The sequence below is a fragment of the Trematomus bernacchii genome, unplaced genomic scaffold, assembly GCF_902827165.1.
Source record: "Trematomus bernacchii unplaced genomic scaffold, fTreBer1.1, whole genome shotgun sequence".
Classification (NCBI taxonomy): Eukaryota; Metazoa; Chordata; class Actinopteri; order Perciformes; family Nototheniidae; genus Trematomus; species Trematomus bernacchii.
The window spans coordinates 888,969-912,026 of record NW_022987662.1 but is presented as its reverse complement, the minus strand read 5'-3'; the positions used below and the strand labels follow the sequence as shown (position 1 = coordinate 912,026).

At 38.1% G+C, this 23,058-nt stretch overlaps 2 protein-coding genes across 2 annotated transcripts in view; one reads left to right on the top strand and one right to left on the bottom strand.

Annotated features, from left to right (window-relative positions):
• Nucleotides 1-23,058, top strand: part of LOC117486878 (exostosin-1) — a 308,682-nt gene that overhangs the window by 95,646 nt on the left and 189,978 nt on the right. The gene's annotated exons all lie outside the window — the stretch shown is intronic.
• LOC117486883 (moronecidin-like) lies at nucleotides 13,809-15,349 on the bottom strand. The gene is made up of 4 exons (XM_034135471.1): nucleotides 15,255-15,349; nucleotides 14,514-14,622; nucleotides 14,156-14,174; nucleotides 13,809-14,051 (listed from the first exon to the last, which is right to left on the bottom strand). Exons 2-4 carry the CDS (start codon nucleotides 14,611-14,613, stop codon nucleotides 13,946-13,948), a joined length of 225 nt encoding a protein of 74 aa, XP_033991362.1. The 5' UTR covers nucleotides 14,614-14,622; nucleotides 15,255-15,349; the 3' UTR covers nucleotides 13,809-13,945.

Here is a 23,058-nt window from a genome sequence, read left to right as displayed (position 1 = left end):
AAGAAAAGTTTCACAGCGGGCGGAACTTGTCATAAAGTCCGCGATAATAAAACCCACCCATTTAGAGGGAAGATATGATTGGTCAATTGTACTGTCATTTGACATTACTCTCTCGTTGAGTTACTATAGCGGGCCCTCTGTTAATCGCAGAGAGGGCCAGACGAGCTTCTTCCATGTAACCCTTCACATTCAAACAGAGACTGAACAGGCAGATTCAAAGGATTTATTTCTTTGGAAATGTTATTTTAAATACAATTAAATCAAGTTTTTTTTCGGTAAAACTAATGAAAAATATAACAAAAATAATATTAAAAAAATATATATTTAAATTTTTTTTTTTTTTTTTAAATGTTTTTAAATATTATTTTTTAGAATATCTTAGGCCCTCACAGAGGGCCTAGAGGGCCCTGACGGCTCGCCACTGGTACATTTAGTTTGTACTCAATGGTATGAACACATTTCATTTGAACTTTTCTTTCTGCTCACTCCGGTGTACAAAGTTTAAGTTCCCAAATTTGCTACATAGAGTTTTAAAACCTTGAATATATTATCTCATTGTACATTTAAAGCATAAGTGAACTACAGTAGAAATGGTTTAATCCAATCTGAATCCTCCTGAGTACTCAGTGAGATAAATGCTCATGTTAGATTGTTTTAATTCAACAGGAGGGGGGGTCATGTTATGATTGCTATGTTTCATTGGTTTAATCCTGCCATGTGAAGCTGCAGGTCTTAACCCCGATTTGTAACTGTCTCTCATTTCATGAGCTTTGGATTAAAACATCTGCCATGTGGCGTTTGCTACATGTAATGAGGTTTCTAACGAGATCAGGCGGCATGACACCGGGATCACAGCTGCTTCTGAGCAGCTCTTTCTCTCTCTGCATGGATTTGGTTCGTTCAGAGAAGAAAAGGAGTTAGTCTTGTTCTCTCTGTGTGTTCAGTGTTTCTCTTTTATGACTCACTAAGGCACTTTATCATTTAACTGGGGCCACTTTTGGTTTTTGGTAATCGAGGTTAACTCCCCATCAGTGTGATCTGTTGTAAGAAAAATCCTCCAACCCATAAGACCACATGCGTTCCTCCGCTGTTGTACGGCCCACAGGAGAGTTTCCTAAATTAGCGCCCCGAACCTTTAAAGGTCCCCTATTATACTGTTTTTCATCAATATATTATAGGTCTCAGATATATACATCTCTGAAGTGTTTGGCTCCAAATACCAAACAGATCATTGCAGCATCCCATAATCCCCTCTGTTTCAGCCCTGTTTCAAAAGTGCTGATTCTCTGTCTGTTACTTTAGATGAAAATAAGGAGCCCCTCCCCACGCCCCTCTGAGAGAGATTTGGTTACAAAGAACTCAATGGTGCTCTAGGAGGAGATTCAGGTGATAAGGTGGTGCGGGGGGGGGGGGGGGGGTTACCTTGGTTGCTGATTGGCTAATGGTTACACAAGCCAACACATCGTTATGACATCATAAAGTGGCCAAAATCTGATCAGCTCATTTTCAGACAGGTTTTTATATAAATGGATCAGGACAAAAAGAGAGAGAATCTTTGTTCCTGAAACTTTCAGAGTCTCTTTCCACAGAGGGGACACATGTTGATGTAGAAGAGACATGAAGAAGAGGGGACACATGTTGATGTAGAAAAGACATGAAAATCGATTTTGCATAATAGGTGACCTTTAACATAGATTTTTAAACATGTGCTAAACAGGGCCCTATTATGCTTTTTGTGGTTTTCCCTTTCCTTTAGTGTGTTGTATAGGTTTCTCTCCCACACATTCTTAGTTGTTGACCAATTACAACAGAGCTGGCGAGCTAACCAATCAGATGCAGACTGGGCTCTGGTTTCAGACTGTCCAAATCCTAAATTATAACATTACATGTGTCGTATTAAACAGAGCAATAACCAAAACATCTCATATTTTACAAAGTCGAATTGGTGTTTGGCATTCATAATGAAATAGCTATTTGATTTAAAAAATAAATGTCATTTTATATCTTGTGCTCCATTTCCATATGAGTCTCATTTAACCCTCCTATTATGTTCGTTTGTGTGATAAGCCCAAAGACACTGCAGAAAACATAGGATCAGACCTTTGATTCAATGATTAAAATAGGAACTTTTAGTACATTGACGTTTGTTAGAAAAATCTCACTCGTCACCGGCTTGAGCTTCAATCTCAGGATCCATGTATTTCTGATCCTCTCCAGAATGGAAGTAGTCATCACACACAGAGCATCAACTAGTTCCTGAACAGTGTCCTTCACATGCTGATATCCAAGAGAGGGAGTTACACAGTCACAAGATGGAGGAATAGAAAGCAGTATTCAATGTTTACTTCAGATTAGCTCCACGTCAGAAATGATCATGCTTGTCATATGTCTATCTCCATAGAGGCTGAATCATCATGTTAATCACATAGCTATCATATGCCTAAAACAGTCCTGATGCTCTTCTAGGTAATCACACATCCTGTCATGCACACAGCTACAGTTGGGATACCTTTGTTATCATGTGGACTCTGGTATTGGAAGAGTACATTCAGTATTCTCCCAACAACGTTGCCGGGTTAAAGGCCAATGAGCTCATTACATGTTCCCCACCTCCTGTTCACGTATGGCAAACAAACGTGCTTTTATTTCACAACTTGTATTAAACCTGCAGTGTGATGGCTGAACTAAAAGTGTATTTGTTTGGAGTTTTGAGATATTGTGTCCTGAAGCTTATGTGTTGCTTTCACTGCTTGGACACTACTAACAGCGTGTTAAACTGTCTCTATAGATGTGCCACATGAATACACATAAGACAACGCTCACACATGAAGCAGAACACAGCCCTCTGCTGGCCCACTGGGTCATGTTTAGATCTGACAGTCAGCAGACTCAGCTGCACACCGCCCTCCTGCAGGGTGACACCAAGCTCCGTCAAACCAGAGAGCAGAATCAAAACAAACCTTCAACTTTTAATGGGTTTACTCCGCGGGGGGGCTGTATATGTGTTCACATGTGTGTGTGTTTGTGCCTCGATTTGTAACTCTCTCAAGGATGCTTTTGCTTGTACTCAGCAGCTCAAGAAAAGTGCATTTAACAAATTGACTATATTTAACTCCACAGAATGCACTCACCTTAAAAAAGTGACGTGGACAGTAATTTAAAACACTAAAACAAACATCTATGCAACAGTGCATTGTCATTTCTTTATGATGCTTGTCAAATACTAGAAAACATTGAATTGTATCTCATAAAATGCAGCTTGAGGTATTGCATGTGCACCCTGGTTTCCCTATTGAAATAGACCACACTTCAAATGTCTCCCATCGCAGGTTAGAAATGAAGGAAAGTATTCGCACAGTATGAAAAGGAGATAGTTGTAAAACGAGTCAACTTAAAGACATCACACCGTCTTTTAGCGCTTTTAAATTCGATAAGCAGGTCAGCAGCGTAGTCAAAACCTGCTTTTTTTTAAAAAATACGACTATTGGCCAAGACTAAGTCATTTTTATCGTTTGAGGACCTGGAAAGGGTTATTAATACCTTTGTTACCTCGAGGTTGGACTACTGCAACGCTCTGTACGTGGGTATGGACCAGGCGTCAATTAAACGCCTGCAGCTAGTCCAGAACGCAGCTGCACGTTTACTCACTGGCCACAAAAAGCGTGACCACATCACCCCTATTCTGGCCTCACTACACTGGCTTCCAATTCGGTTCCGAATTGATTTTAAAATCCTTTTATTTGTTTTTAAAGCACTAAATGGGCTGGCTCCGGCCTATATAGCTGAACTCCTCCAGCGCTACACCCCAACAAGAGCTTTAAGGTCCGCTGACCAGCTGTTGCTGATAGTGCCCAAGACCAGGCTCAAAACCCGAGGGCACCGAGCCTTCGCAGCAGCTGGCCCTAGGCTCTGGAACACTCTGCCCCTCCATGTGAGGTCGGCCCAGACCCTAGGGGTTTTTAAATCTACTCTTAAGACACACTTCTTCTCCCTGGCCTTTTAGTCAGAGCGGAGCACGACTCCTGACTTTAACCCTGTGTTTTCTTTTTAAATATCTGTTGTAATTTATTGTCTTTTATTGTGATTATAGAAATGTGTTTTTATGTGATTGTAGTTATTACATGTACAGCACTTTGGCCCGACCAAAAATCGCTTTTAAATGTGCTCTATAAATAAACCTTGACTTGATTTGATTTAGACCAAATCCTAAATGTAAAAGATAACATTTGTGGTTTGTTGTTGGGAGGCTGTGGCGCAGTGGGCTAGTGCGTTGGTGTACGGATCAGGGGAGCACAGGTTCAAACCCCACTGCAGTCAGCATGTCGTTGTGTCCCTGGGCAAGACACTTCACCCCAAATTGCTCCTGTGGGGATTGCCCACAGTATTGAGTATGGAAGTCGCTTTGGATAAAAGCGTCTAACAAGTGACATGTAATGTAATGTAATGTAAACAGAGCAGAAACTACAAATCTCCCATTTTACCGCCTAGAATTGGCCAGTTTATCTAATTAGCTAATTATCCATGTTGTGCTTGATTCACCGGCTCAACAGAAAGTGTCTTTTTGAGAGTTTCAAGTCAATATTTATAAGCATTAACAGATATAGGACGGCCAAGATATAACGCAAAATTGGTCATATTTAAAAATCATTATGTCTAAAAGATAATAGTTGAGTGAGAGGCTGTCTACTGGTCGTTGAGGCAGCAAACACAGAACATTTGCACGGCCACGATAACATATTTTTGATATGTTTATTGATATCCACTGTGTACGTCCGTCTGTTGTCTCTCTGTAATGTCTCCGTCTGTTCCTAAGACCCGTCAAACTGTCTGATTTTCTGCGGCTCTGTGTGGAGAAAAAGCAAGGAGCCATCCAAATAAATAAAAAGATGAACAAACAAAGACTGAAGCAGAAAGACGGAGCGGTAATTGCCTCGGGGGATTGTATCAGCATTCGACCAGTTGGGAGATTGGTGACATCCACCATATTGATCAGTGCATTTAACACACATAAACACAACACACACACACACACCAACTAATGTAGGGGGATTGAAACGTGATCCTATAGCCACCTTCCTCATTTTTAACCTGGCATGCTTCTATTGTTTTTCTTACAATAGTTTCCCTTTCTCTTAAATATTAGTTTACTCAAACTGTATTTAAGCCTTCTGCAAAAATGTGACTTTGTGTTATTAGGTTGTCAAGTGTTGATATCAGCAGCACAGAGCATTATACTATTCTGATTCACCTCCAAACAAAGTAATCATGGTCAAAATATGTAAATAAATAAAGTTAAGAAATCATTAACATTTAAAAAAAACAATCCTGTACACTCTGGATCATTTTAAAGTAATTTTATTAAGTCCTCTGACCTTCAATTAATACAAATATTAGGTTAAAGTTAAAGGCTATGTGTGTCCATCATCAGTGTGTCAATACGATCTATTTTCTAAAAATTATACAAATAATTGTCAAATATAATATTGTTTTTTTAGTATTTAAACAGACATATTACATTTCTTTGTATTGTATAGATAATATTTCAATGTAAAAACAGATAAGCGATCACACTAACTTTTAAATGACAGAAATAGGAAAATGCAATGAATCTGTTGTGTCAAGGACATTTAATATTTATAATTATTATTTATATATACACAGTCTTTGCACTTATTGCATTCAAATAATATATACTCTAGTTTGCTCTGAAAAGACAAAACATTTTCTTGTTTGATAGGATTTTGAAGCAGCAGCCATGTTTTAGGAGGCCACTGTAGGACAAGAACATATTTTGTTATTGTAGTCACTGAATTGTATTGTAGTCACTGAACTCACCATTATGACTATTCTCCATATGATTGACAACATCTCGTTTGAAACAATCATATTAACGACTTGAAATATTGTTATTTTATTTGATAAATGACTGAAGCAACCATTCAGTATAAAAACAAGTTGCCTTTTGCTTAAATTATCATTAATCAACATATCATTCAATGTAGGATCACGGTGCTCAGTTTTCATAACATAAACACAGTTTGGTCTTCATTTTTACCGTGAGTTTCTCCAATTTATTTTATTTTACTGTGTTATATTTTATAATATATTTTAGCTGTCTTATAATGATCACTTTTACCTCATGGATGTCATAACTGTACACTGCTCGGATCACAAATGCGTAATTTTCTGTCCCTCTCTAGAAATTGATGACAGATGTGGAAAAGTACTTTGATATTCGACCACCAGCATTACAAATAAATCAATTAAAAGGACAAATGTATTAGCAACATGTACTTTAAATACCAAAAGTTAAAGTACTTATCATGGTAAGTAAAGTACCTCATAATTGTGTTAACCCTTAGATGCATAAGTGGGTCTTTTTGGACCCGGTGAGGTGGTTTTCTTGAAGTATCTTTGTAATTACATTTTTTTTATCATTTCATATTCCAGCTATTCCTCAAAAAACATGTTTTGGATATCATGCCATTCACATTTTTAATTTACATTTTAAGAAATTTTAGTTTTTGTATTAGTACCCCCAAGCTTCCATAATTGGGTCAAAACTGACCCGCATGCATTTTCTATGGAATCCTACGGGAAAACGTTTTTTTTCAAAATGTAAAAGACATTTCTAAAATTATAAATAGTGAAAAATTAAATATAAAATATTTCTAGTGTGAACCAAAATATAATACTAAATATTATACAAGAGATTTTTCTTAACCAAAATGACAAAAATTGCATAAAAACACATATTATTCTAATACGGGTCCTTTTAGACCCACTTATGGAAGAGTGTAGGGTCCAGTCACTCGGGCATCTAAGGGGTAAAGTAAAGTACTAGGGTAAAAGTACTAGGGTACAAGTACAAGGGTTCCACCACTAGTCAAGGGTTTGTCATAATAACATAATGTATTATTTGTATTATTTGTATTATCCCCCAGTATGTGTTTATTTTAAGGCCAAATAGCTAATTGTTCATCATGTTGTTTGGCACAGATGTGTAGATGCTGTATCTATAATCTGTCTTGTTTAACATGTACAGTAGACACAGGAGATCTTACCTCGGAGACTCTGAGGCCTGTATTGTATTGTTAGGACCTAAACTTCACCCATTGGATTAACAACCTTATTTTTTTTTTTTTCATTTAATCGTTTATCTGGCAGGGACAAAATATATTATATTATACGATACGATACGATACGATATTACTTTATTTGTCAGATCAAGTCTGAAATTTGACTTGCGTCACAGCAGCTCCATGTCCAACATCAACAGACAAATATCCAGACACAAATACATGAAACACAAACAACAAACATTTAACATAACGGCACAATCAGTGAGAGAAAAGCTGCTCAAAGAGCCTTCAGCGTGCATTTGATCTGGGATTCAGCTCTGTGTTTACTGAGAGGATTGACTGATGCACAAAGGAGTGCTTCAGTCTGACCTTATTGAATCGTGGGACCCTGTATCTCCGATTAGATGGTAGCAGTTCATATTCACTGTTCAGAACATGGTTTGGGTCAGAGATGATGTTGTTGGACAGCCTCACTAGGTTGTTATGATAGGCTGAGTCATAGACTCTCTGACAGGGTTGACCAACAATCTTTGAGCAGATTTTTAACAGGTGGAGCAGTTTTGATTTTAAAGCTGCTGTCAAACACTTGTACCAGGTAGTATTGCAGTACTGTAGAACAGTGACGTGCGGTGAGGTTCATGGCTGGTGAGGCACTGACTCTTTCAGAGTCAGATTTACAAATATTATAGCCTATTGTGACCTTAATCGAAATATTCTGTTATTTTCAAAAGCTTTTTTAGTCTGATGCTATGATTAATTTTAAACAGACCGATCAACAAAAGGATACCCAAAAGTAAGATCCCATTTTCATTACAGTTGTGGTCTTACCTTGACTTGAAGATGAATATAAGTCCATGCTATCCTTCTGGACAACAATCTCTATTACTGTTTTGTAAAAGTCCTCCTTATCTTCCTGTAGTTTCAAAAGTCTAGTTTGTTGTTTGCGGTAGAATAACAGTAGCAACAAGAACCTGTGGGCTCACGTGCGCCCCCTTCAGTGCGGCAGAGGTTATGGCTGCCTCCCCTGGTGATTTTTTCATTGCCGTTGTACGAGAGACCAGCGAGCCTAAATATCATATATACGTGAAATAAGTTATTTAGAGACTATGGATGGCGAGGATAAATGTAATAAAGGGATCTACAAACATTACATTGGTGACATACAGTGAGATGGTAACAGGCATGCGCTTAGGGCCCGCTTTCCAGCCAGTTTCTGTAGGGTGACGCATTCTGAATTGAGGCAGAGCTCATCTGTGCCTCCCCTCAGAATGCGTCACCCCACAGTAAATGGCTTGAGCGCGCTCACAAAATAAGTGGCCGCGCTAAATTAGTGCCCGCGCTCCAGCAAGTTACTGTGGGCTTACGTGAGGCAGTGCTCGTGCTTGCCTCACTTCTCATCGCTCCCGTAGCGGAGCTCGGCAAATTTGCTGATTTTGACTATAAAATGCGATTGGAATCATACAGAAATCACATTTACACAAGATCAGTGGAGACATTTTATTATTATTATTATTTAGTTTTTCTTTAATTGTTTTTCCGTTACATTGGAGTATGACAGGTGAGGCTCTGCCTCCCCTGCCTCCACTGACTGCACGTCGCTGCTGTAGAATAGACAAGATCACAGATGTAAAGAACAACAGAAGAATTTCTCTGCTCGCCCCAAAAGACCTAAGACGGCGGAGAAAATAAATTCTTTGTTTTGTCCTTTTGCACAGATATTCAATGTGATCCTTCCATGACAGCAGATGGTCAATCATTACACCCAAGTATTTGTATGAAACTCCCTGCTTGATTTCATCTGTTTGGATGACAATGGGGACTTTATGGGAGTCAGATGGTGAGCCAAAAATGATTTCCTCAGTTTTCTTGGTGTTGATATTAGGGAGAATATCTCCTGAACTTCCCCACTCAGTCCATCAAGACCCGAGCAGTTGTCTAGAAGTCCAAGGCAAGGCACGGGCCGGCGCATCTCGGTCAAAGTAATCCCTAGCCATATGAACTTAGACCCAGAGGACAGAGGTGGAGAGGCACAACGTGTCTACGTAAAGGCACTCCCTTAGGATAGGTTGAGGGAAAAGAGTAGGGAATAAGAAATGATATGATTTCTGAGTCTGTAATGTGAGGGAGTGAGGGGGAGTCATCTGACTCTATGCGGCTGAAATCATTTAAACTGAGCTGTCATCCAGACATACAGACCTCTCATACATTTGATATGCAGATGTCAGGATCTTCGCTGCCTGTACGACTGTCTCCGCCCCCCCCCCCCTCCTCATGTATTAATGACGTGTCGATAAAGAGCTCTCCCATTACACCCATCTTTAACCTTCATGCTGCTCTGTGTTTGTGTGTCTGCCCTCTGTCATAGCTCCTCTATTATTTACCACACATCTCTGTCTGGGTAGGGCTTGTGTGTGAGACCAGCAATCGCCTCTAGGTAAACAACCAATGACACGGGTGACCCTCACACACACACACACACACACACACACATACACATACACATACACATACACATACACACACACATACATACACATACACATACACATACACATACACATACACATACACACACACACACACACACACACACAACCTTTCTAACCTCATACGTCCTCTGACCACATCTCATTTCCAATCGATATGTTTTAAGCAAAGCCCCATCCGGCCAAAACAAACTTTGCTTGCTCGGTCGGTGTGTGTTTGTTTTTCTATGAGGGAGATTCAGGTGTTATTTTCAGGGTTGGACCGTGATGCCCTTTAGGTTTTCTTCAGGCGACAGTAAGAGGGATCCATCATCCCTATCTTTGACGCCTCATGCTGCCTTGACTTGGTGTAGGGAGGAGGCTGGAGGTTTACACCAGGGGGGCTCAATCTGTTGGGGCATTATTCCAATGAGATTTTAATAATAATAATAATAATAATAATAATAATAATAATAATAATAATAATAATAACTGCAACCACCACTATTTAGACTATTTAATGTTTTTAGACTGTAAATGTAAATATGCACATTGACATCGAATTTTATCTCGTTGCACTGTCATCGCTACTACCTCTGCTTTTACCACTCTTATTTCTTTATTTGTGTCTATTTTTACTGCAGTGAGTGTTGCCAAACAAATGTTGTTGTACTTTGTATGATGACAATGAAGATATATTCTATTCTATTCTATTATAATTGTTACCAGAGTTGGAAGGGGTAACTTAAAGGAGACAAGTCATGGTCATTTCCAGGTTTCATATTAATACTTTGTGTCTCTCCTGTGACATGTCTCAATGCTTTAATGTTCAAAAAGCTCTTTATTTTTCTCATACTGCCTGTGCTGCAGCACCTCTTTTCACCCTCTGTCTGAAACCAGAGCCCAGTCTGCTCTGATTGGTTAGCTTGCCCGCTCTGTTGTGATTGTCCCGCCCCTTAACCTTTTACCTACAATGTGCTGGAGGGCTAGCCAATCGTAGTGCCAGTGTTACATAGTGATGTCACTATGTTACTGAAGTAAATAAAGGAGTCCAATGGAAGCTTTTCAGGCAGGTAATAACAGTATAACATGGGGGTAACTTGGGTATATAATGCGTGTAACAATGGTGGTGTAATACGGATGCATTAATGTGTACTATGGGAATAATAACCGTGTAATATGGGTTGAAATAACTGTATAATTAAGGTGAAATATTGGCGTACAATAGTTGTTACTTGGTTGTAATATTGGTCTAAAAACAGTGTAATGTGGGTGTAATATTGGTGTAACATGGTGTAATTGTCTCCTTTGTAAACTTACACTGCTTAAAACAGGCACAAATTAAAATTAAAACAAGAGATAAGTTTAGTACAACAAACATTCTTGCTATAGAAAATATATATCATTGAGCAATGATTGGCACATAGTGACATCACTTTGTAACACTCGCACTTCTATCGGCTATCGCTCCAACATAGTGCACGTTCAGGCTAACGGGCAGGACATCTATAAGCGTTTGACCAATCACAATACTTTCAGAATGTATTACCTAACTTCTGAATGTTAGCTTAAAGGTCACTTATAGAGAGGCGAAGTCCCTCCCCTCCCGGGGGACCTCCATGGGACCTTATTTCGGAAAAAATTATGTATTGAAGTCAATGGAGAGAGAAAGATTATCTTTCAATCCCGTTTGAATTGTGCCACGAATTACACACATGATGTTTGATAATTTTGCAAGTCAAAAAAATTAAAATGTGTTGTAAAACTGTGAAGTAACACTTTTTTTTGTGTGAAACCGCTCAATGAACTACATCTCCCGTCTCGCACCACACACCAAGACGGCCGTCACGTTGGCACATTTCACTTCTTTCTTTCAGAATGAGGCGGAAAGTATTAAAAGAGGTGAAAATCACTACAAGTCTGGGCATGTTGAGAGCTGTACATACACACAAGGGGAGTTAGTCGGTTCCGTAAGAACAGTTTACAAGGTTTCGGTGAGTAACACGAGTGTAATGTGTAACGTTAATGACATCACTTACGCGACTCTGGGATTTGTAGTAGGATTTGCGTATTTTTCATAGTCTTATATTTCAACAGTTTTACGACAAACTGTGACTTTTTTGACATGGAAATTATTTTTTAAGATTGACAAACATCATGTGTGTAATTCGTGGCACAATTCAAACGGGATCGAAAGATAATCTTTCTCTCTCCATTGACTTCAATACATAATTTTTCCGAAATAAGGTCCCATGGGGCGGAAGTAGAAGGGCGGGACTTCGCCTCTCTATTATGCAAAATCCACTTGTTCATGTCTCTTCTACATCAACATGTGGTCCCCTCTGTGTAAAGAGACTCTGAAAGTTTCAGGAACAAAGATTCTCTCACTTTTTGTCCTGATCCATTTATATAAAAACCTGTCTGAAAATGAGCTGATCAGATATTGGCCACTTTATGATGTCATAACGATTTTTTTGGCTTGTGTAACCATTAGCCAATCACCAACCAAGGTGTCCCCCCCCCCCCCCCCCCCACCTTATCACCTGAATCTCCTCCCAGAGCATCATTGTGTTCTTTGTAACCAAATATCTCTCAGAGGGGCGTGGGGAGGGGCTCCTTATTTTCATCTAAAGTAACAGACAGAGAATCAGCACTTTGGAAACAGGGCTGAAACAGAGGGGATTATGGGATGCTGCAATTATCTGTTTGGTGTTTGGAGCCAAACACTTCAGAGACATGTTTTGTATATATCTGAGACCTATAAAAACAGTATAATAGGGGACCTTTAGGTACAAAAATACGTATCATCATTGACCAAAAATATGTGCTAGCTGACCCTAGATCAGGGGTATTCAACTAAAATTCAACGAGGTCCAGTTAGAGAAAATGTCCCCATGCAAAGGTCCGGAACATGAAAATGTCTAACTTGCTTTATGAATTAGTGTGATATATATTGAAGTAGCCTGTAGCTTTATCAACGTCTGCATGTAATCAACAACTGACTGCCAATAAAAGAAAGAAAGTACAATTCAAAAACAACAATATTATTTGTCAATTAACACTGAACTATACAGATATACAGTAAAATACTGTGGATATGTGTAATGTTCCTCTCTGGCTGCATTTAAAAATAAAATAGAGAAATATATAAAATAGCTTTTGAAAATGTGTGCATCTTAAAAGTGCTTAATTTTAGATAAATAAAATAAAGTGTAGCAGCAGCTTGAGTTTCCCTTTTTCTTTGTTAACCGTTTCACATCATGACCTAACAGTTTCAGCCTATTATAGAACAATATCAGTCTTTAGACATCATAACAATTGAACAGTTTTAAAGTTTCTCTTTCTTTCCCTCTTATATTGCAGTCCCTCACTCACTTGTTTTTGTTCAGTGCGAGAATTGAGCTCGAGCTTGTCCTGCCAGGAGTTTAAATCTGGGCTGAAATGGTGTCAGGGCCATTCTCATACACACATGCAGGTGCTCATTGGTTAGCCTCGGTTAGCCTGCCCTGGAACGATATTTAGTATTCATTTTGATCCTGGTGGACTGATCATATTGGGCCCTGAGACTGCTTATTTTTTGTGACCTCAGTTCTGACTTGAGAGGGAATGTTTGGTCAAACACTTTGTGTTTTGTCTCAAAGTGGCGTTTTGGCACTTTTAATGAGCACCACAGTCTCTGAACAAATGAGACACACTGGTTTTGTGCTCCCAGTGGGCAGGATGAACATGAATGAGTCCGTCCACTCAGGGTTAAAAGCTCTGTTCTCACTGTCCACTTCTTGGAGAGCGCCATGTGTCATTATTTGTCTCTCCCTGTCAGCCGCTAACACGCATGTTCACTCTCCTCTCCGCTTCTCTCCCTGTATCGCTAATTATTCTCTTCACTCACTTTCCTCTCCGCTTCTCTCTGCCGCTCTCTCGTCTCTTCTTCTGTGTTTCTCTCCCTGTATCGCTCACTCGTCTCTTTCGCCCCCTGTCAGCGATAAAACTGAGGTAATTGTTTTTGGAATCAATGAAGAACGAATAAAAGCCAGCGCTGAGCTTCAGTTGGCAACGTTAAAAACAACAGAAAATGACAGAAATAGGTGTAGTCATGGACTCTGACCTGAAGGATTTGTACACCAATTTCATCTGTAATGTTTCACCTGTAAGGTGTTTCATGTCTTTAACTAGGTTGGGATTGTATTAATTCCATAACACACAATTCACATCATTTCCATCCTGATTTAATAAATGTTCCTTTAAAATAATACAAGAGATAGATGATTTTTGTAATGCAATGCAGATTTATTCCAAATGACAAGTAGATCCATTTAAAACAGATAGGTTGATTACATTTTTATGTTGAAGAAAAAAGCAGAAGAAAACATTTGTTTTATCAGATGGACCATCATGGACTCAGGCGAAGTCGTTCTCTTGTTGGAACGCACGTTGTTCCATCGCTTCCTGTGCTTTCATCGCTTCCTGCGCTTTCATCGCTTCAAGTTCTTCCCCGGAAAACATTCTGGTGCAGAGAGAGAAAAGATCCGTAGAGTTTAGACAAAAATAAAACAAATCATGCATCAAAAGCACTTTCAAATAATTGAAATATCAAGAAAAAGACCTTACCCATGGACTTGTTGGGCAGCTAATTAAAAAAGAGAGAAAAATACGTTCAGTGCGATGCATTATTCTTTGTGATACTGTGCATTATAATTTATTATAAGCCGTTTTATAAACATTCATTATTTTATTGGAGTTCTAATATTTGATTTGGAAGAGAGAGTAACTCACAAGAGAAAGACCCAAAAACCCATTATGGAGCCTCTTTAAGTGATGCGACGTAACAGAGATTTCTGCATTAGTTTGGAACCAAATTGTGGCAGGTACAAAATTCCCACAAAGGACTTTTGCTTTTTTATGTTAGAATGGACAAAAACGCCAAAGCAATACATTTACTCTCAGTGGACACACAATGTGACTTTACCATTCAATGCATTACCGACATGATTCCAAAATGAACCCTCCCCAGGTTCAGCCATGAGGACCACCAGCGTCAACACCAGGAACATCATAGCACACTTCATCCTGAAAAACTAAAACACAACATGTGTCACTCAATCAAACTATTTCATCCACCAATTTACTACAGCTATAAGTCAGAGTATATATGCAATGTATGAAGGTAGATATGGTGCAAAATGCGAGAGCGTGTAAAACCTAATTTTGCACTCTTGACAAGCCTCTGCGCCTCCTCGTTCTGATAGCTCCGCCCCTTCGTCTCCAACCCCCCTCCCTCCCCACATCTACACATTCATCGCAAGAAGTGTTGCAAAAGTCAAGGCCGCAGATTTGTCGATTTATACTGCCACAGAGCAGATTCGTGAAGTTGTAATGACTGATTTGAGAGGTTGTAATAACCAAGTTGCAGTTGTAATGGAAAATATATTTAAAAAATATTTTTTTTTCTGCAAGTGAACATTTCATCACTAAGTTCATTTTTTTTCTACAAGCTACAAAACTTATTTTTTTCTTCTGTGACTTCAAATTTGGTTCACAGATACGTGGATATTTTATACAAGTGTAAATGTATGCACACAAGCTCAGATTCTTTTTCTGCAAGTGCTCACATCAGGTTTTACAAGCTCTCGCATTTTGCACCATATCTACCTTCACACAATGTCAAATCCCAAAGACTTCATTAAATAACAAATGTAAAATATTTCACCTGATTGAGAGTCTGAACCAAGAGGCTTGTCAAGAGTGCAAAGTGAGATCTTGAAGTGATGTGAATCCCTCTGTCTAACCTGTGTCTTTATAAAGTTATGGTGGAACTTAAAAATATATTTAGCATATATTTCACAACACTGAATTTTGCATATGTGTGTGTGTGTGTGTGTGTGTGCGCGCGCGTGCGTATGATTGTGAAATAACACCAAAAAAACGGAACTTAAATATCTCTTATTGTTAAACCTTAATTCTTCACATTATCAGTAACTTTTACATTTGATTGACAGTGCATGCTGTTTCGAGATACTAAGAATTGTATTGGTTTAAAAATATTGTGTAACCAGGCTTTGAGAAATTGTTTTTCACGTATATTTTAGAAAATAATAACATAATAAATAAAACCACATTGTGCATTTTTCAACACTAACCATGCATGCGGTGTCTGTGAAGTCCATGCATCACAGTGACTAGGAATCATACGTTTTGTATTAGATCACATTAAAAAAAGGAAATTTTTCAGAGACACAATTTCACTCAGAAACAGACATTGTAAAAGTAATTATTTCGTATTATTTCATAAATGTACTTACTTAAGATCTGCAAACGCTAATATAAACATTAAAAAACAATGTTGATATAAAGTTACAGGAACTTAAAATAGAGCGACAAAGCAGAGATGACTTTTTTTATCAAAGCTTTATTCAGCAGGACAGTATGCAATGTTTTACATTTTTCAAAACCAATTGGATCAGTGCCCAAAATCACAAAATCTCAAGTGCCTCCATACAAATGTTTCTTGCTTTTGGAAAGATTCAGTCCTGCCCAACACGCGGAGCTTGGTCGTAGTCCACGTCACGTCTGGGCTGATACTGAGACCTGTTTCTACACGGGTTGAATATAAAGATTTTAGTCACAAAAAAACTGAATCAAGAGGCACAACATACAAAAATAAACCTGAAAATGTGCATAATATGTCCTCTGTAAGTAACGCTCCCAAACCTGGTTATTATTATGTAAAGCTCCTAGGAATACTGCCCCAAAAGCTTATAACATCACTCTGCTTTAACCCATTATTTGATTCGATTTTTTTTGTTTGTCTTTTTGTCCACATAGTTGCAGCCCGTGCTCTAAAGTGCCAACAGTTTCTTTGTGTATGAAGACCACATGGTTGTGGTGTGTACTGAGTGAATATACGATATCCCCCCCTTAATACATGTGTATGACCTTGTGCTTAATCTTTGTCTATAACATAGACTCTATATACTATCAAATGGTCAGTTATTGCCATTATGTTTTGGTGAGAATAATGAAAAAAGGAAATAACAATTCTTCACATGTTTCAGAGAAAGCAGCAAACACCAAACATATTATGTACAACTGACTTTGATGACTTGAAGATTTTCATTTGTACAACAGTGTGTGGAGTGCTACAGATTCTGGTTTAGGCAAAAGCCTTTTTTTGTTAAATTTGGTGTTATACAGCTCTTTTTGATGTTATCGTGTCTTGTGCTCAGTTACCTTTGTTGTGGTCCGTTGAAGCCGTTTAATAAAAAAACAGCAGGGACCGAATACTTGTTTGCCTTTGGATGGTCTTTGTGTTGGTGTAATGTCATGACACCGCTTTGTCTGTTCAATAGTTTAATACCTGCTACTACATATACCTTTCAGTTTTTATTTTAGTATTCCTTTCATCATATATGAATGCAATATGTGAGCTAATCAAAACATGTTTTTACAAAGGTTTTATATTTTGTATTAGTTTTTCATCTAGTCAAATCTCCGTCTGGTGTTTAATTGGGTGTTTCTTTGTGTTTTTTGGTCTATTTTAGTCACCTTAGGACCAAAATACACAATTGACATAATTTCAATTTTAACAAGGGAGAAATATGTTGCCGTATAACAGTGCAGATGTATTCTAATTGATCAATGATTGGCACATAGTGACATCACTTTGTAACACTCACACTTCTATCGGCTATCGCTCCAACATAGTGCACGTTCCAGGCTAATGGGCAGGACATCTATAAGCGTTTGACCAATCACAATACTTTCAGAATGTATCACCTAACTTCTATATGTTAGCTTTAGGTAAACAAATACGTATCATCATTGACCAAAAATATGTGCTAACTGACCCTAGAGGAATGGGTCAGAAAGCGTAGCTTTTTTTTATTTGTTCAATGTTGTCTGAATTAAAGGTGGGGTAGGTAAGTTTGAGAAACCGGCTCGAGATCGCTAGAATTTGAAAATACACAACCGGAGAAAATCTGCCACTTCCTTACAGAGCCCCTCCTCCAACACACACGAACGCACACATGACCAATGAGGGCACGAGATAAGTTTGTGCACAGATGGAAGGCTGACAGGCAGGTAGGCCATCCAGTTATTTTAGCCGGGCCGGCTCAGATGATTGGTCGTGCTTTTTACAGTACTACGGCTTCCACAGATGACATTTTGTTATGGATTTTTTGTCAAAGCACTTAAGATATTCATTGCTATCGGGATGTTAAGAGCATTCCATGGAATATAACAAAAAGTGTATCTCGAGCCGGTTTCTCAAACTTACCTACCCTACCTTTAAGTTAAAAAAGTACTAATTAATTCAGAATTATCTTCTGAATAAAACAAGTGAGACATATTTTGCCTTGCAGATGTATTATAATTAGAGCAATGGTTAGCACAACATTACAACACATGTACAATATAAACAAATAAGTTTGGTAAAAAGAACACATGGTTGTGCATCGGTATTGTGCATGCACATAGACAGACATATACGGCATGTGGGTGCACACTAACGTTTCTCTGTGTTACATAAATCACATTAATTTATTAAGATGGACTGGAAAACTGGTTTGAACTTTCTGCACCATGGTTCTTTATTTTGTCATACAAACATAGCTACAGTATAGTTATGCCAATGAAATTCTTAGGTCACAGGCTTCTCCAACAGTGCAACACAATAAAACAGATAACAGAAAAATATAGTGCAAGTAAATAGTAATATAGTAAATACAAAAGAATAATAGTTTAAAAAAGTGAAATAGTGCAATAAGAGTCTATACGCAAGTTATTGGAATGATATATTAGATAAATAGATAAATAATTACTAAGTAGCAGATGAATGTTATGGATGTTGTTTCAACAGTTCAGGTGATTTTCAGTCTTATGGTAGTCTGTGGTATGAAACTGTCTCTGAATCTGGTGCTTCTAAATTGGTTTGAATCCTACTTTGAGGACAGGAAAAACGTTGTTTCTATAGGTAACTACACATCTGAGTTGACAACTATGACATGTGGGGCTCCTCAAGGCCCCATCCCGGGGCCTCTTCTCTTTAACATCTAAATTCACCAGGAGACTATGATCCAATTCAAACACTGAGTAAGTGCATTGAATAAATCAATGATGGAATTTGTCCATCTTTCTGAAATTAAAAAGATAAAACTCAGGTAATTGTTTTTGGAATCAATGAAGAACGAATAAAAGCCAGCGCTGAGCTTCAGTTGGCAACGTTAAAAACAACAGAAAATGACAGAAATAGGTGTAGTCGTGGACTCTGACCTGAATGATTTTTACACCAATTTCATCTGTAATGTTTCACCTGTAAGGTGTTTCATGTCTTTAACTAGGTTGGGATTGTATTAATTCCATAACACACAATTCACATCATTTCCATCCTGATTTAATAAATGTTCCTTTAAAGTAATACAAGAGATAGATGGTTTTTGTAATGCAATGCAGATTTATTCCAAATGACAAGTAGATCCATTTAAAACAGATAGGTTGATTACATTTTTATGTTGAAGAAAAAAGCAGAAGAAAGCATTTGTTTTATCAGATGGACCATCATGGACTCAGGCGAAGTCGTTCTCTTGTTGGAGCGCACGTTGTTCCATCGCTTTCAGCGCTTTCAACGCTTCAAGTTCTTCCCCGGGCACCAATCTGGTGCAGAGAGAGAAAAGATCCGTAGAGTTTAGACAAAAATAAAACAAATCATGCATCAAAAGCACTTTCAAATAATTGAAATATCAAGAAAAAGACCTTACTTTTTGACTCTTTCAGCAGCTAATTAAAAAAGAGAGAAAAAAACATTCAGTGCGATGCATTATTCTTTGTGATACTGTGCATTATAATTTATTATAAGCTGTTTTATAAACATTAATTATTTTATTGGAGTTCTAATATTTGATTTGGAAGAGAGAGTAACTCACAAGAGAAAACCCCCAAAAACATTATGGAGCCTCTTTAAGTGATGCGACGTAACAGAGATTTCTGCATTAGTTTGGAACCAAATTGTTGGCGGGTCCAAAATTCCCACAAAGGACTTTTGCTTTTTTATGTTAGAATGGACTAAAACGCCAAAGCAATACATTTACACTCAATGGACACACAATGTGACTTTACCATTCAATGCATGACCGACATGATGCCAAAATGAACCCTCCCCAGGTTCAGCCATGAGGACCACCAGCGTCAACACCAGGAACATCATAGCACACTTCATCCTGAAAAACTAAAACACAACATGTGTCACTCAATCAAACTTTTTCATCCACCAATTTACTACAGCTATAAGTCAGAGTATATATTCAATGTCAAATCCCAAAGACTTCATTAAATAACAAATGTAAAATATTTCACCTGATTGAGAGTCTGAACCAAGAGGCTTGTCAAGAGTGCAAAGTGAGATCTTGAAGTGATGTGAATCTCTCTGTCTAACCTGTGTCTTTATAAAGGTATGGTGGAACTTTACATATATTTAGCATATATTTCACAACACTGAATTTTGCAATATCAAGTTCTGTGGAACGATGACAACAGACTCATCCCCGATCACCTGTGTGTGTGTGTGTGTGTGTGTGTGTGTGTGTGTGTGTGTGTGTGTGTGTGTGTGTGTGTGTGTGTGTGTGTGTGTGTGGTGTGTGTGTGTGTGTGTGTGTGGTGTGTGTGTGTGTGTGTGTGTGTGTGTGTGTGGTGTGTGTGTGTGTGTGTGTGTGTGTGTGTGTGTGTGTGTGTGTGTGTGTGTGTGTGTGTGTGTGTGTGTACACCAACAAAATAAACTTAAATATATCTTATTGTTAAACATTAATTCTTCACATTATCATTCTTTTCAGTAACTTTTACATTTGATTGACAGTGCATGCTGTGTCCAGATACTAAGAATTGTATTGGTTTAAAAATATTGTGTAACCAGGCTTCGAGAAATTGTTTTTCACGTATATTTTAGAAAATAATATCATAATAAATAAAACCACATTGTGCATTTTTCAACACTAACCATGCATGCGGTGTCTGTGAAGTCCATGCATCACAGTGACTAGGAATCATACGTTTAAGCAATAGCTCACGACAGGCCGTGGTATATGCTCATTATATCACAGCTAAGGGGCGTGGTTCGGCCCGACGCATTCATTATGCCAAGGTTTGACATAATGAATTGTGCTACTTTTAAAGCAAGCAACGATGTTTTCAAATCTGTAATCAAAAAGGTCCGATCAGTTTGCTTTTCAGCCCAAATGTATACCGTTTTTCTCAGACGCGGAGGGATACTGACTTGTTGTGAAAAGTAACTTACAATTCTACCCGTGGTATACGCTCAGTATATCACAGCTAAGAACCAATCAGATTGCTTGATTTGACTTGTCCGTTTTATAATTTGTATTAGATCACATTAAAAAAAGGAAATTTTTCAGAGACACAATTTCACTCAGAAACAGACATTGTAAAAGTAATTGTCTCGTATTATTTCATAAATGTACTTACTTCAGATCTACAAACGCTAATATAAACAGTAAAAAACAATGTTGATATAAAGTTACAGGAACTTAAAATATAGCGACAAAGCAGAGATGACTTTTTTTATCAAAGCTTTATTCAGCAGGACAGTATGCAATGTTTTACATTTTTCAAAACCAATTGGATCAGTGCCCAAAATCACAAAATCTCAAGTGCCTCCATACAAATGTTTCTTGCTTTTGGAAAGATTCAGTCCTGCCAAACACACGGAGCTTGGTCGTAGTCCACGTCACGTCTGGGCTGATACTGAGACCTCTACACGAGTTGAATGTAAAGTTTTAGTCACAAAAAAACGGAATCAAGAGGCACAACATACAAAAACGAACCTGAAAATGTGCATAATATGTCCTCTGTAAGTAACGCTCCCAAACCTGGTTATTATTATGTAAAGCTCGTAGGAATACTGCCCCAAAAGCTTATAACATCACTCTGCTTTAACCCATTATATCATTGTGAATTTCTAATAATCAGTTTTGAGGCTGTAAAAACACATCATCGTGGCGATATACAGTAGTAATGGTTATGTCTCACTAACATCTAACATTTTGTACATCAAATGATAAGTCAAGGGATTTGATTAAACAGATGAACTGATTATTCAAAATAAACGATTTATTTGACAGCAGGTCCTTTAAAGGTGGGGTAGGTAATTTTGGAGAAACCAGCTCGAGATCGCTAGAATTTGAAAATACACAACTGGAGAAAATCTGCCACTTCCTTACAGAGCCCCTCCTCCAACACACACGAACGCGCACATGACCAATAAGGGCACGAGATAAGTTTGTGCACAGATGGAAGGCTGACAGGCAGGTAGGCCATCCAGTTATTTTAGCCGGGCCGGCTAAAATGATTGGTCGTGCTTTTTACAGTACTACGGCTTCCACAGATGACGTTTTTTTATGGATTTTTTGTCAAAGCACTTCAGATATTCATTGCTATCGGGATGTTAAGAACATTCCATGGAATATAACAAAAAGTGTATCTCGAGCCGGTTTCTCAAACTTACCTACCCCACCTTTAAATGTAAAATATACGCAATACTTTTTTATTCTTATTTAGGTTTTGTACACATTACAGAAACAAGTGCCCCCTTACTGCAACTGGCATACACATATTTAGAAAGACAGAAAGATAGACAGTACATTACAATACAGTATATATACGATATCCATTACTTTTCCTATGAATCTAATTCCCACGTTGATATAAACAGTAAGTAGCAGAGCTTACCCTCGAGACATCCTGCGAACAGATTTGTGAGCTAAACAGAAGGAACAAAAACAAACATTAACCTGTTGAACCCCATCCCCCTGTTGGCGGGCGGAAAAATGCGTCATCTGCAGGAAAGTCTCTTGGAGTCTCACTTCCATCTGTCACGTTACTGTTACTTTAAGTAGAAAGAATAGGGTCATATCAAAAGCCCACAATCAATCTGTGAGAAAATACGGAACTCATAATGGTTTCATTGGTCATCCTCAAAAAAAACAAATGTTAAATTAATTTGAGAATTTCAATTTATTAGTGTAATTTTTAGACCTACAGGTGATATTAAACCCTGTAATAGTTAAAGGTGGGGTAGGTAAGTTTGAGAAACTGGCTTGAGATACACTTTTTGTTATATTCCATGGAATGCTCTTAACATCCCGACAGCAATGAATATCTTAACTGCTTTGACAAAAAAATCCATGACCAATCATTTTACCCGGCCCGGCTAAAATAACTGGATGGCCTACCTGCCTGTCAGCCTTCCATCTGTGCACAAATTTATCTCGTGCCCTCATTGGTCATGTGCGCGTTCATGTGTGTTGGAGGAGGGGCTCTGTAAGGAAGTGGCAAGATTTTTTCCGGTTGTGTATTTTCAAATTCTAGCGCACTCGAGCTGGTTTCTCCAGAATTACCTACCCCACCTTTAAGTTGTCTCAGAATGAAGCTATAAATGCATGTTTTATTTATTTTGTTCTACTTTTATATTTTATTTGACCATTATTAACAAAGAAAAAAACGTG